General features: G+C 48.4%; 1 protein-coding gene across 1 annotated transcript; it reads right to left on the minus strand.

Moving 5' to 3' along the window:
* Positions 1-482: 482 nt before the first annotated feature.
* Positions 483-13634, minus strand: LOC130608092 (2-hydroxyacylsphingosine 1-beta-galactosyltransferase-like). The gene is made up of 6 exons (XM_057425744.1): positions 13519-13634; positions 6257-7104; positions 3307-3446; positions 3066-3142; positions 2443-2662; positions 483-1428 (listed from the first exon to the last, which is right to left on the minus strand). The coding sequence occupies exons 2-6, from the start codon at positions 7100-7102 to the stop codon at positions 1113-1115; spliced, it is 1599 nt and encodes a 532-aa protein (XP_057281727.1). The 5' UTR covers positions 7103-7104; positions 13519-13634; the 3' UTR covers positions 483-1112.
* Between the last annotated feature and the right edge of the window lie 1570 nt (positions 13635-15204).

Consider the following 15204-nt stretch of genomic DNA (forward strand, 5'->3'; position numbering starts at 1 on the left):
GCTTGTGGGCTTGCCTTACAGTCCAGGGTGAGTAGAAACACAGGTATCACTCCATAGAATGTCCCCAAGTGGGGCAAGGTCATGCATGTTCACATTGAGATGAGCAGGCACTTCCATTTTCTTCAGAAAGAGCAGAGCTTGTTGCTTCTATAATTGTGCTGTATGGCCCATTGCCTACGACCAGCTCTGAGCTACTGGCAGCTCTCCCTGTGGTCCTGGCACTTGCATCTGTTCCAAATTCTTCTTTTATCACATCTGAGGTTTGGAGACTCCACGAGCATGGGTGTGTGTCACACTGGCAAAGGAGAGAAGGCACTGCCTGAAACCCCCTGGGAAGACCAAAATATTGCTGATGGAGGTTTGTAGGGATCCAGAGGTATGCGGAGACCGTAGCAGCAGTAATGAGAAGGAAAAAGCACTTTAATACATCATGTTACACAGATCACAGGTTCACATCAAACCAAGACCAGAGAACTGCCACACAGGAGAAAGAATACAACTTTATTTTAAAAAATAATAATTTAGCTCAAACACGAACAGGATTGCAGAGGGTTGAAGCAGGAAGAACAATATCGACCCACAGAACTTAAACCAGACCAATTTCATTCTCGTGTAGATGACGCTTTCAGTGCCCTTCCCTGTCCACAGCTCTGCTTCAGGTCCTCACCTGCACTTAAAGGAATCCTGACTCCCAGGGCTCTTAGTAACAAGGCAGAGGAGAAATAGTGTCTGCTACACATGAAATCTATTCCTATCTCCAGAGCCCCTAAGGAAGATCCAAAAAAGCCAGAAGAGCAACACCAGCACATAAACCAACGTGCAATACAAAGGGAACAACCTGCGCTCCTCCCTGGAAGTCTACCTACCCATGCCCTGCTCCCAGCGTCCTGGCCAAGTGCTTCCACCCATGCCTGAATCCGCGCCCCCACCCATAGGTGCTGTACACAGAGGTGTGCACACAGGCCTCTGCAACACTCCTCCCTCCCCACTCGCTTCTCACCCAGACTTGCTGATCTTTCACCTCTTGCCGTGCCTGCGTGCCATACATTTCTTGGCACAGCAGCAGTTCATTTCACAGTGATGGGATGGGCTCAGTGGAACACACTGAGCCACTACTGCAATTTCTTCTCTTCTGTGAAGTGGCCCTTCATGCAATTGCCATTCTGATACACAGGGCTGTCTCCCTTCCTTCTGCACCACACCACAGATTTGTAGAGGACGAATCCAACACCAGCCAGGCACAGGAAGAGAAGAGCCAAGATGTCCAAGCAGAAGTACTCATACAAGGAGAGGTCATAGACAGCAGGGCGAAGATAGGGTGCCCCATCGTGACGAAGGATGTACTCCAGCCAATACACTGTCCTGTTGAGAGCATGCATTGGTCTGTCCAGGTGCAGAGCTGAGATGAGCTTGGCTGCTTTTCTGTAGCTGCAAGGGAAGAAGACAAGAAGTTATCCTTCTCATAGGAAATTCATAGCTGTGGTCTGAGGTGTCCAGTGGTCTCTTTCACATCCCAACTACCTTAGGAGACTGGCAAATTTCTTCCCCGATTCTCTTCATAAATGCCTCTGTAAGCCACTCTGACAGCAACTGTTAGCCACAGCAGCACAAGCCAGAGTGTATTTTATTCTGTGTTTTGTTAACAAGCCTGGAGTTCGGCTCAGGAGTACCTACCTGCTCAGTGGGCTCATGCAGACTGCTACTTTCTGAGGAGAGTTTGCATCCAAAGACCTCACACAGCATCAAGCAACAGTTGCACACTTGATGTGCAACTGGCCAACTCCTTCAAGGTACTGAGTTACACCACCTTAATAACTTACACTGAGGTCAGTAGCTGAGAGATCCTAATTGGTAACAAAAAACAACCCCAAACCAAACAAAACATCAGCAAAACAAAACAAACCCCAACAAAACAAAAAAACAAGTCAAGCTCTCAGATGGCATTTCCAACACTAGCAGTTGCTCGTGTCCTGCTAGGAAGTGGGAGCCCTGTGTCACTGTGCTGCAGCACATCTAGGGAAGGGCAGAGTATCAGTTGTCAGAAGGAAGAGATAAAGCATTACTTTCAGTCCATTTTCCTGTGCTGTTTCTACAGTTTGGACCAGACCTAGGAGATCCCAAGGTGAGGTTGCGAGCTCACTTTCCCTGGTGGCAGGCTGATGTTAAAAGAGGTTTGTGCCTCAGCATCTCAGAAAGTTTTCTAAGAAAATTACAGTTGGAGTGAAACAGGACTAGATCATGCTCTCTAACAGCTAATGCTGGAGTATCTTCTCCTGGACTGCACCTCACGGTTTTGAGGCACTAACACATTTGGCCAGCTAAGCAATGCTTGCAACTCTGCTTGGTCCAGAAGTCACCACAGCCTGTGTAGGGATCAACACAACAGTGGTCCCTACATACGGTCTGTACCAAGGAAGACCTCAATGCTTCTGGATGCCTCACCTGGGGTCAGAGATAACTGTGACGACAGCCTGGTAAAGATCCTCTTCTTTTACACTGCTCCAGTCCATGAGGATACCCATGCCCTTTGCCTGCACTCTGGTCATGATGTCAAACTGGTCCCCATAGAAAGGAAATCCCACCACTGGCACACCGTGATAAATCGCCTCAAATACACCGTTCATCCCACAGTGGCTGACGAAGGCTTTCACGTTGGGATGACCTGCAGGCAACAAAACAGCAGCAAGTCAGTGCCTTCCACACTGAAACAGGGCTACTGTGGCTTCAACACACAGCACTCTTGTAGGTTTAGGAAAAACCAGGCATGCTGAGTAGACAAGATGTTACCATTTGGGAACACACCTGGCTTTCGGCAGCCCAAAACTTGCTTAGTACCACCCAGAGGAGGAGGGAGATAGGGGCCAAGATGCAGCTTCAAGCAGGTGTTAGAAGAGGACCATGTTTTGTACAGATCAGATTCACAACATGCAACAGACTTAGAGCCACAAAGGTGCTGGTGGCCTTATACACCTTTGCTGTGGTTTGGGCTAATCTCCAGGGATGTTGCTAGTGGCATACACACACACACACACACACACACACACACATACAGAACCCAGCCTTACCTAGCAGGTCATTCTGGGGCAGCCACCCCATCATCAGTGTATTCTCACCCAGGTTTTTTGGCTTTTCCCCAAAGTATCTGTGGGAGGAGATAAAGCGGGGGGGGAAGGGAGACACACAGAGAACAATTGTAAATTCAATCAGATTAAGAGATAGAAAGCCAATCTGTGTTTTGAGATGAATAACCCCTCAACACTGATTTTCATCCAACCAGAGTTAAAAAGAATCCTATTCCCTCCTTACCTCCACACCACCCTCTGCGGGAGGCGAGCGAATGCGCCAGCCATCTTCTCCACCAAATCACTTGGAAGAGCTCGGATCCCAATGCCAAAGGAGACAACAACAACACCCGCATCTGCTGCTTCCACCCACAGACGCAGACCCTGTGGGCAAAGCACACACAGCTGCCTTGAAGTCTTGTTGGAGAAAGGCTCTTCCCACTGCTGCCTCTGCCAGTAGAAAGCTGTCTACAGAGAGGATGAAGCCAAATCCACCTGGAGCACAAAGCTACATGGCTTTCACCAGGCAACAGACAAGAACCACTGTGATTTCTGCACCCAGCCAAGCAGAAATAACTTGAGCAACTGCTTGGCTTGGGAGCTTGCAGGGAGGTGTTTGTCCAAAACTGGCATTTCGCAGCATTTCCTCCTGCTTTGGAGGCAACACAATTACCATTTGGCAAATACAGCTCTGAAAACATCAGGCCCACACAGGAGCAGCCAGAGCTGAGAAGGTAATGGGGATAAAAAGAGGAAGGGGATCTTCCATCCTCCAGGCAGGAGGCTTGTCAGGATCTCTAGCTGTAGGCTGATACAACAGACAAAACACCACACAGGCAGAGTCAGGACCAGTACCTGGCTGGAGATTCCCCACAAACTCTCCAATGGCAAAGCCTCCTGGAGGTGGCAGAAGGTTTTCTCATCTTGCCAGGAGACTTCTACTTATCCTTGATAGCTGCTTGCAAGTAGCAGATTTAGCTTTCTGGTCACTCGGCAGAGAGGTAGCTACAGCTTCAGCAAAACCCACAGTTGTTTGTCCTTTGTTTATAGGCTATATAAAGAAGGTGTGTATCCAGGACAGAGAATGCACTTTTTCAACCAGGACCAGAAGGCTGCAGGGAGAAGAAGTCAGCCACCACAGCTGCTGTGGAGCAAACACAGATTATTCCCTTTTATTCCAGGCTGAGCTGAGCCTATTTCTCATTATGGATTCTATGCTGGTTCAGGTTTCCCATGTATCACAGCCAGAAGCATTTTAGGAAAGTTTCATAAAATCTGGCTTTGAATATGAATACTTCCTTGAAATAAACACCATAGAAGAACATGAAGGGCAAAAGAAATAGTTCTCCCTGTTATTAAAGCAGAAAAATTGGATGACTAATTAAGAAATCTTATTAATAGTAGCCTACAGGTTGGGGGATCATAGTACAGAAGAGTCACAAAGCACATCTTGGTGTTATTCTCTGGGGATATCTGTCCTTTGTTGTATGCTTCAGGAACTCAAACTTATCTTTGCAGAAATGTTTAAAAAGCCCCAAAACAACCCAACAACTAAGAACCGTAAGTTTCCAGTGAAGGGATTTTGGTTTCTCCATTCTCTTGAGTTTCACATCCTTTGATCAAAAAAACCACTAAAACTGCTGCAGAAGACAAAGTGCTAGTTTTACTTTTCTATATAAAATTATTCATAACCCAGATTATTACATTATCCATTACAATTGGGACTTAAATATTTTTCTTTCAGAAACACCATTAAAGTTGCTAGGGAAGCATGGCTGTCCACCAAAAGTTCTCACCATCTCTCAAACACATAGCTAATATTTCATTGAGTCCTAATTAGAGGAACTCACAATCATACTGTTTCAAATAGGAAGAAAAAACCACCTTAATTACATAATTCTGCTCCAGTTCGGAATGGGACATTCCTTATGCTACCCCTAGACCTAGGGAGTCCCTCTCTTCTGCTGGCATCCTATAACCTTGACAGAGACACGCCTACCTGCTAGCATGGCAGGCACTGCCTACTGCAGGGCTCCGGATTTATCTACACCATTCTTCCCTTAGGTGCCTTGGGGTCTGTTCTGGAAGCTGTGAAGCACATGAGTAATGCCCCAGCAGACAACTCCCTTCTTTATAAGGCGGGCATGTACATGGGCAGATTGGACCAAGCCAGCGTTTTGCAAGAGCTGTGAGGCAGCCACTCTCTGATACAGCTTCTGGAGCACCCTACGTGCATTGCATTACCTGCATGCTGTGCCACATGGGAAAGGGTGATGTGCAGCCACACATATCAGGAGAACTTCTGTTCTCAAGCATCTGATCTAACTTTTTGCTTTTAGCTGGGAAAAAGTTAGCACCCACAGTCTCAATTAAAGCTGCCATCAGAGATCTTGATAGGCCTCTAATAATTTGAAACTTTAATCTTAATATCAGAACACCAGGATCAACCTGACTGCCTGTGTGTTATTATCCAGGTTTAGTTCCCCTCACTGTTTGTGAAAGTGGTAAGGCAATGGGAGGAATGGCAGACAGGTCCTCCTCTGGTTCAATATTGTCTTCAGTTGGAGGCTTTAAGAGCTTATGCCTCTGAATTTATTACTGGGGATAGTAAGGTGCAGGCCAGAGAAAGCCTCCAGAATGCCTGGGAATTTTTCCCTTAGGGCTGGACCTTGAGAAAAAGAGGATAATATACTTAAATGTTGTACACTTTGGGATTTCACGTTGAATTTGATGAGGGAACATGCACAGATCTCCCCTATGGGTTCTTAAGACTACAAACTCAAGGGCAGAAACACCCTGTGAGAAATAGGATTAACAAGGAAATTCTGGATTGAACATCATCTGATGAAGCAATGAAGAATAATTGGTCCTCCCATTTCTGCTTCAAATATAGGAACAAACAAATTACTCATGATCAAGTCCCAGGAACAACATGGCCAATTTTGGACTTTCAGACACTATTTTACATGGACAGGAAAGCCACATCCCACTGCAGGTTGGACAACTTAATTCTACATTCTCCCTGCAACCCCACGAGGTGCTCTGTCTCCCTGCTGTACCCAAGCACCAAAACACAGAAGCTTTCCATACTCCTGGGGCTTCCAAGCTTTTCCAAGGATCTTCAAAAGATGATTTATATTGCATAACTCCTCAGGTTAATGTGCAATCACAGCTCAAAGCTTTCCTGCACTTACCACTGGAAGGGGCTTTGCAGACTCAGCGAGGATTCCTCCTGTGAAAATGACATGGGGGAGCGTTGGACGGGGGAAGTCCAGCACCACATCATTACAGAGGAAGAAGAGACTAGTTCCATGGACAAGGTCCAACATGGATACCTTGGGCTCCACCTTATGCTTCTCCATGAGACGTTCAAACTTAGGCAGGATGACCAGCTTTGTAGCCACACGAGTGATCATGTAGACTAGGAGATTCCAAGTCCTACCAAAGAAGCCCATCCTGTCTGTCATCAGGGAGTTGAACTCAGGGACATAGGCAATGGGAGAAGTAGCACCAATCTCTGCTGGGAACCAGAAACCAGTGGAGATCACAGCATATTTCACCTGGAGGATGTGGGCCAGGATAAAGCCACACATCTCATTAGGGTCCACCAACAGCAGGTCAAAGTTCTCAAACTGGAGTTTCTGCAGAAGGGTAGAGTTTCCCAGCACCAGGTCACAGTTCTCCAGGTACTTCTCCAAAAAGGAAAACACTTCCAGAGAGGTCATCTTCCCCTGGAAGACACGCTTTATCTTCTCCTGTACCCAGGCATCTGCACTCTCTGTGCTGAAGATACCCCAGTACCTCTGCACACGGAAGCCAGGCAGGTAGGTTTCCACATCCCGACCCTCATGAAGTAGCAGCACAGGGTCATGGCCCCGGTCAGTCAATGCCTCTGCCACTCGCATGAAGACTCGTAAGTGGCTGTCAAAGACTATTGTGGGCATGATCAGGACCTTGGCAGAGTGAGATAGCTCCAGAGTGGACGCAGCCACTAGGAAGAGAACAGCAGCAGGGCATGGCAGCACCTTCCTCATCTTCATCCCTGCAAGGAGAGAAACAAGCCATTAATATAGTATGAAATGCTCTGTCACATAGTTGGGCAACTAGCAGCCTGAACTGTTCCAAGCAGAAGCTCATGAACTGGCAGAGGACAGACGTCTGGAATTCATCACTGGAAAAACCCCAAAACCAGCAAATAACAACCCAACAACAACAAAAATAAACAAAAAAGCCACAAAAATAATAAATAAATAAATAATAAATAAATAAAAGACCAACAACCCACCCAAAAACAAACAACAAAACCAAAGTCAAACACCAGTGTGTTTTCCAGAATCTCAAGATCTCCTCTCTGTGCTCCTAAGGCTCAAACACTAGCAGACTGACTTGCAGAAGGTTAGAGGAAGAGTGGCTGGAGGAGCTCTGCTGGCTCACAGCACCAGCAGACATCTGCTGCTCAACCCCCAGTTACTGCTACAGAACCAGCACAGCTGGATTTCATTTCTATTTCTGTGCAGCCAGAACGGCTGGTTCCCTCTGGGCCCTTGATGTCTGTACAAGCTCACTGGGAGGCCTGCAGAGCCTGGTGGGAATGCCGAGATGCACACTCTGGCTTCGGCCCTTGCAAGGCCACCTTGTTCAGCACAGACAGGGTAGGAGTGAGCCCAGATTACAGCAGGACCCTTGAGATGAACCCCAATCCCAGCAGGGGTCTGGATGGAGAGCTTCTCCAGTGAAGATTAGCTATGGGAAGGCTCCAGGGAAGAGATGGGAAGGGAAAGCAGGTGCCAGGATACCGATGCACTGAAAGAAGGCAAACCCAGAAAGTAGCCCAGAGATAATGCTAGAGCTGTGGCACACCGATGTCCCTTAGTCACACTCCTGCTGCTGTCATCCGACTCCCGGTTTGGTGAAACACCCAACATTTCTCTTGTGTAAGGGATGTTGCTACATCACTGGAAGCGAACGCACCTCACCCACACCTTGCATTATTTTGGGAGAAGAATTATGTGATAATTATTTGGGAACGGTCAGAAGCAGAGCCATGTCCTGAAGACCCAGTTCAGACATGCTGGGAAGGGAGGGGGGAGGAGAGGTTACAATGGGAACAATTGTAAGTGGATTTTGGATGGCCTCACATGCCAAGGCCTGGAGCGCAGGGGGGCTGAAGGGATGTGGTAGAGCAGAATCTGGTACAAGATTTTCTGCCAGCCTCTCCGCTATTGCATGATCAATTAAGAGGCAGGAAAAAAAGCAGTGGATAAGATGCTGCTAAATACAATCTTCAGACCTTCCTCAGCAGCTGGATATCTCTGGCCAGAGACAGTGCATGGGGGGCTGGTAAAAGTGACATACTCTTTCCCCATTGCTCTCTTGCTCCATGTGGGGACCGGACATGGGAAAGAAACAGAGCAGCCATTGGCTGAGACCTTCCCCTATTTCAAAGACAACTCTTCCTAGTGCTTGGTCTCCCACCTTTCCCACCCTGGGCTGTGCCAGCAGGAGTGATAAGAAATATGAGAAATGCTAGCAGATACCAAGGAGGTTGTTGGATCCACAGAGCAAGAACTCCAGGAGGATGGAGACAAAGGTGATGGGCTGGAAAGAAGACAGCAAAAGCCCTGCAAGGAAATAAGAATCTGTCCAACATCTTGCCTCCTGCCCATACCAGCAGAGCTGGCTACCATAGAGCTATATCCCATGAAGCTGGGTCTAGTTCTCAGCTTATCTAAGAGGCTCAAAGGGGATTTATCCTGCTCAGCATCAGCATTTGGCTATGAGATCGCACAGCAGATCCAGAGGGAATATGCAGCTTTCAGGGGAGGGAAAGAAGGAGGAATGGCAGCCCTGTACTGCTCCAGGTCAGCAGGGAGCTCAGGATAGGCCCCATGACAAGAGCAGGTATAGACTTGTCCTGGGGCACTTGGTGGGTCATGCACATGCATAACTGTGCTGAGAGGAGCAGAAGAAGTGGTTTTGTGTGTGTGTGTGTGTGTGTGTGTTTTATCATTGGGCAACAAGTAAAAGGCAAAGAAACAGTGCAGGCAAAAGGAATAGTTTTTTAAAGAAAAAAATTTGTCACCCATCTTCAGCAAAGGCCATGGCCTGCCATGGACCTGTGTGCAAGATATTGCTGAGACCCTCAGCTCTGCCAGGACCCTCTAGGGGCTACCAAAATCCAAATGACAAGTAAGTTGTCTAACTTGGCGCTCAGGCCAGGGGCAGTGCTGACACAGGAGGCTGGCAACCTGTTTTGACTGCTTCATCCCTAACGGCATTAGGAGCAATCCCTAAAGGTGCTGGCTCAGGAACCCCTTCTCCCTATCCAGGCAACAAGAGAGGCTGTAAATCTTCCTAAGTGGTGAGAGGATGCCAGGCTGCAGGAAGGGACCTTTTTTCCTACTTCAGCCCAATACCACCAGAGATCTCTGGTGTGTCTATAGCCAGAGGGGTACCCTGGCCACAGCTCCAGACCTAGATCTGTGCTAGATACATCAGGCAGGCTCTACCCAGGCACATCGTGCTTTTCAGTGCTCCTGGGATATAATGAAGGCATAACTATCAGCTCAAAGGGCAATACTCCGCTCTCTGTCCCTTGTTCAGCAACTAGTCACTATTAGGACCTCAGATTGATAGCAAAGTGACCTTATGCACACAAGGGCTAAACGGCTTAGATGAGGGAGGGCTCAAAATCCACATGCTCACTTCTCTACTTCATCTTTTACCAACACTGAACAACAAAGCCACCCCATGAGCTTTCCAGCAGGATCCTCTACCAAGAACAGGTGCTGTGGCCAGTGCAGCACGTTTCACAGCTGGGGTGCTGGCTCCAGCCCAGCCCTCGGGCTATGGGAGTTCAGGTGGTCTTCAACAGAAACCTCCAAACCACTGAGCATGGGAAATCAATTCTGCGGGGAGGTGAATTCACAGCCTGTGCCTCAGGAGAGGTGCGGAATCCAAGTAAAGGACAGATCCCACACTAGATCTGAGAGCAAAGCAGACATAACCACCTCCTTGCTTGTGATCTGGAAGTCCTAGACTAGGGGCTAAGTCACATAAACCCTGCAAGAAATAAGTATTTATAGGAGAAGGCTTGTAAAGAGGGAATAGACCCTTCCCACTGTTTTCATTGCAAGCACCCAGTAAAGCCAAGCTGACTGGCTGATCTGCGCAGAGCAATCCCACTAACAGCACAGTTAGCACCAACACACAGAAGTCAAGGTTCAAGAAAACTGTTAATAAAGCCTGTGCCACAGAGCAACAGAAAAGGAGCAAAGAGAAAGCAGCCCTCTGATACACGCTTCCCCCCCCCCCCCCCGAAACATCTTACTGCAGCAAAATCTGTCCTTGATTTTGCCCCATTTAACATGTTTGGCATGGTACGACTTTGATATTGATGGAAAATAACATCAGTTTAACTGAAAGTAACATCAATTTAACTAAAGTGAAGTAATTGAACAACTAGAGCTCTAAAGATAGGGGTTTCTTTAATCCCAGTGCCTTTTACTAGGTTGAAGTACTAAGACCTCTGCCAGCAGTCTAGGCAGAGAAGCCCACAAAGAAAGGGCAGTGAACAGACTTCAAAGCAAGAACCCTGCTGTTTACATTTCTGCCTCTCCTCCAGCATTTTGTATTATGTAGTTCCTGCCTAGGACTTGGAAGCCCATATTCATGGGGCTGAATTACTTCCCCTCCTGCGTTCTAGTCTCTATCCAGCTCTTGCCCACAGTAAGAAGAAATGTTTGCACTGTGAACTTCTCAATAGTTAGCAAAGCAGCACAATTCATTTGAAGCCAAACGGAAAAGGCATCTTCACTTGGATGCTCAAAACTATTCCTGGAATAAGAAACAAAAGTTTGCCTCATCTGTTGGGTATGTTCCAGAAAAAACAGGACCATCTGCTACCATCAGGCTGATGACAGCCAACCCAGCTGTGGCTTATTTATGGAAGCCAAACTTCCATGCAAGCAGGTATGCAGCTCCGAGAGCAATTCTGCCACTGCAGGAAGATGTTGCACTACAAGCAGGAGCTGCCCAGGAGAATCTCTAGTAAAATCCTAGAAGATAAAATGCTGTATAAAGTAAACTTAATAAAGCATGTGTTGAAGCAGTGGAGTCTAACCATCAATCACATCCAACCCAGTACTTGGTGGGTTTCTGTGCTCTGGTTTTGGATTATCACAGACTCCTGCTTCACCAGAGTCACCTGGGTGAATAACAATAACACTAAAATACTAATATTACTGTTATGGCATACAATGTTAGCATTACAGTATACTAGTACTACTATTCTAGTATAGAAAACAATGAACAAGAAAGAAACCCTTTGTCTTCAAATATAAGCCTCCCCAAGTAGCCTACAGCCCTGTGTTTTTTAAAACACTGTTCACACACAGAGTGAATAGTGCACAGACATGGTCTGCTCCAAACACCACTTCTTTCTACTATTCTTCTTTCTGCATCTTCATAGTGGCCCCCAAGAAAAACACAGAATGAAGAAAGCCCAGATCCACAAAAGACCAAAGGGAACAACCACAGCAACGATCAGGCATGCATCAGAATAACTCATACTTTGCACCACGCTTGGTGCTACTGCTTCCACACAACAGCATCAGAAGTGCTCTGCTCATCCTCATCTGCTTTGGACAAAGTCCCCAGTCAGTTCCAAACTTTTGGGACCCTGAGCCATCTTCAACATCCTTCCTCGCTCATCAGAGTTTTTTTTGAGGAATCTCTACAGGCAAGGTGGACTCTGTGGGCCAGCAGGAAGTTGGCATTCCATAGATCACAGCCAGGGAATCATGGTACTAAAGAAAATACTGATTCATAACAACCGAGAAAATAAATGAAGATCTGGATGCTTGTCAAGGCATTTTAAACTACATACATCCCCATGAACTTGAGATGGGGATGGTATCAAACACCATCATCTGCTTCCCCATGTGGCCTCTCATCACTGATTAAATCTGTCTACGTGGTAAGAGAGATTCCCCCCACTCCACATCCACAGGCTTCCTGGGTATCTCTTCAAAGGGACACCACTGTGCTCTGCAGGAGCAAGTTCTTCTGGATATCCAAAAGGACATCCTCATTTGCAACACAGTTGCAATCTAGAAGCAGCTGATGAGTGGCTGTGCTGCTTGTGAGGGTCTCATGTCTGCAGTGTGGAAGCATTTATTTGTAATCCCTGGACGCAAGAGACAAAAAGGCTTGGGGCCATTTCCAAATATCCATGTGATCCACAGACCTTGAAGTGAGAGCACACGACAGTTCAGTGCACATTCTGGTCTTAAGAAGGGGTTATGCCTGTACAACAGTCAAGTTGAACAAGTTCTTGAGACTGCAAAGAAGACTGGAGAAATACAAGTGCACCAGTCTTTAGAGAAGTGATCAAGAGGAGTGCGGAGGAGAAGAGCCTTCCATTTACTGCTCTGTCATTTCAGTTTTGCTCTACAGAGAAGCACCGCATTAAAAGAAAAGTCATTAAACACCCCAGAAGGTTGTGAAACCTTGTGTAGGAAGCGCTGGGGATTGATAAAGCCCTGACAGACGAGTCTGATCACATTTGACAGAATTATAGAAGTAGAGGAGCCAGAAATGAGTCTTATCTTCAATAAAGCAATTGCTACCCTCACATAAAAAAAAAAAAACAACAAACCCAAGACCAAACCAAAGAGCTCCTTGGCTCTGAGCACACTGGAGGAATGAGACCTGGCCAAGCTGCTATAAACAAAGGCTGAGGAGGGATGTGTAAGATGAGGAGGCAGAGCAGGAGAGGGAATACGCTCCTGAGATCTAATCTCCTGCAGGAAGATGAAGCAAGTTACACAAAAGCTCTTTGAACATTTACTCAGGTGCCAAGACTCTGATCCTGTGCAGTTAAGCAGATGCTTGACTCGTGGCCTTCAGTAGCCCTGTTGCAGTTACCCAGGCTGCTCACACGCATCCTGGCAGAGCCAAGGCCAAGCTGAGGGCTGGAAGCTCAGCCCGTTCCCGTTTCTCCTCCCCAGCATCAGAGACGCGTTCAGCTGCCTCTGCCATTAGCTCAAGAACTTCAGTACAACCCGTCAGGGTCCCCCGCAGAGCACGGCCAGGAGCAGCGCAGCACCCGCGGGGCCACAAGCCCCGGCACCCACTGCTCGCACTGCGCCAGCCGCCGGCGCAGCCGCGACCCTGCTGTGCCGGGAGGGCCCGGGGGCGCCCTCTCCCCTCTTCCTCCCCCTCTCCCTCGCACGGCAGCGGGGCCGGACCGTGGGACAGACGTCGCAACCCTCGGCCGTGCTCTCACCAGCAGCGGATGCCCCTACAGGGAGTCAGCGCGGCACTACAGGGCCGAGAGCTGCCCCGGCAGGATGGGGCTGCCGAGCACCGGCCGCAGCCGCTCCCGTGCCGGCTCCTCCCGGACCGCCCTCCCTCTCGGGGCTCCTCCGCCGGTGGCAGCAGTGCCGATACCCACCTGCAGCGAGTCCCTCTGGCAGCGTGGCCCCAGTCGCGGCACAGAGAAGCTCGGCGCGGCGGTAGGAAAGGAGCGGAGCGGAGCAATCGTCCCCGCCTTCCTCTTTCAGGCCGACCGGCAGCGGGCGCGGGGCGGGAGGGGGGCGGGCTGCGCAGCACCGGCTCCCGGGCCGCACCCAGGGGCCGCCCCGCCGGGCCGAGCCAAAGGCAGGGCGGATCAGTCAGCACGGGGAGCGCGGAGAGCCGGCTCCGCCGCTCCGCAGTTGCAGCGGGCAGGAGGACAGCACCCGGCAGCTGCCACTTGTGGCTCCTCCTGGGACGGTGTCAAAAGGGCGCCAAACCACCTCTCCAGTGACCGGTGCCGGACCCTGCTCAGACGTCCACAGGGCCAGGACAGGGGACTGCCCAGATCAGTCAGGACAGCAAAATGGAAAGGACGGCGCTGGGAGAATTAGGGCGCTAGGGACACACGTACAAGTACACCACATGCCAGAGGGGATGTCCTGTTAGGCCAGCTCCAGCATTAAACCACAGCAGCACTAATGCACTGGGAAACTGGGCTTAAGTGCTCCATGAGGCGTTTCCTTCACACCAGGACTGCACTAGAGATGTACGTTTAAGCCTGAGCTGCTGCAAAAGCTTGTGAAAGTTTTCCCCTAGGAGCGTCAAAGCAAATGGAAGATCACACAGCTCTGAGCATCTCAGAGAGCATTCCCCGCCACCCCAGCACCTGTCACACTTGCTCAGTCATGTACTGATCTCCAGCAAGGATAATGACATTCTGTGCATCTGCTACTGCAACTTCAGGTAGCACTACACCTTCTCCTACACCACCACATTTGATGTGGAAGGCTATGACAAAAAGCCTTGGTTAACACTCAGCTGACAGCCGAATCTGCCTGGTGATTCTTCCCAACCTTTCCACATATGCATAGCAGAAAGGGTCAAAATAGGCATTACAGCACACAAGACCTCCACCAGGCCCTGCGTATTAGGGAGTTTCTTTTCCCTGCGCACATGGCCACAACAGAGGAAGACATCTAAGGGGACAAGGAAATTACTTCTTTGCACTAGGTATATACAGAATGTTTCAGTTATGCCTTTAATTCCTTATTCCCATAGGCTGGTGCTACTTACATTGCCAGCTGCCACACAGCTGTTTTGACAGCAGTATTTGAGAAGAGCTAACCAGGTATTCCGACGGGCAGTTGAACAGCCTCAGTTTGTCTTGATATAAGCAAGCATTTTTCTAGTTTTATCCAGATTTCTTGCAGTCACTCTACAGCCAGCTGCACAGGCCACCTTGCACTTCTGAAGGCCTGTTATATGCACATAAGCATAAAACTAGGCAGACAGTAAGCTGTAGACAGATGGAGAGACCGTGGTACATTACCTCAGCCCTTTTCCCACCTGCTGTTGCACACCTTTAACTACCAGATTCACTCAGATTACAAAAGCATCAATCTTTATTTTTCTGACACATTAAAATTCTTAGACTTAAAATACCCCCAAAACAGAGAAGTTTCTTAAAAGTTTAAGAGTTCCAAATGTAAGTTCTGATAAAGAGGGCAAGTAACAAATCACAAACAAGATGATGTTCAGATTCCCAGATAGAAAATACATCTTCCACCTTCCCTTGGCCTCTAAACCTTAATTTCTTGTAATAACTGTGGCCTCCTGGACCCCT

The sequence above is a fragment of the Pezoporus wallicus genome, unplaced genomic scaffold (assembly GCF_028554395.1).
Source record: "Pezoporus wallicus isolate ANWC-B61680 ecotype Strahan unplaced genomic scaffold, APGP_CSIRO_Pwel_v1 contig_7892, whole genome shotgun sequence".
NCBI classification, from domain to species: Eukaryota; Metazoa; Chordata; class Aves; order Psittaciformes; family Psittacidae; genus Pezoporus; species Pezoporus wallicus.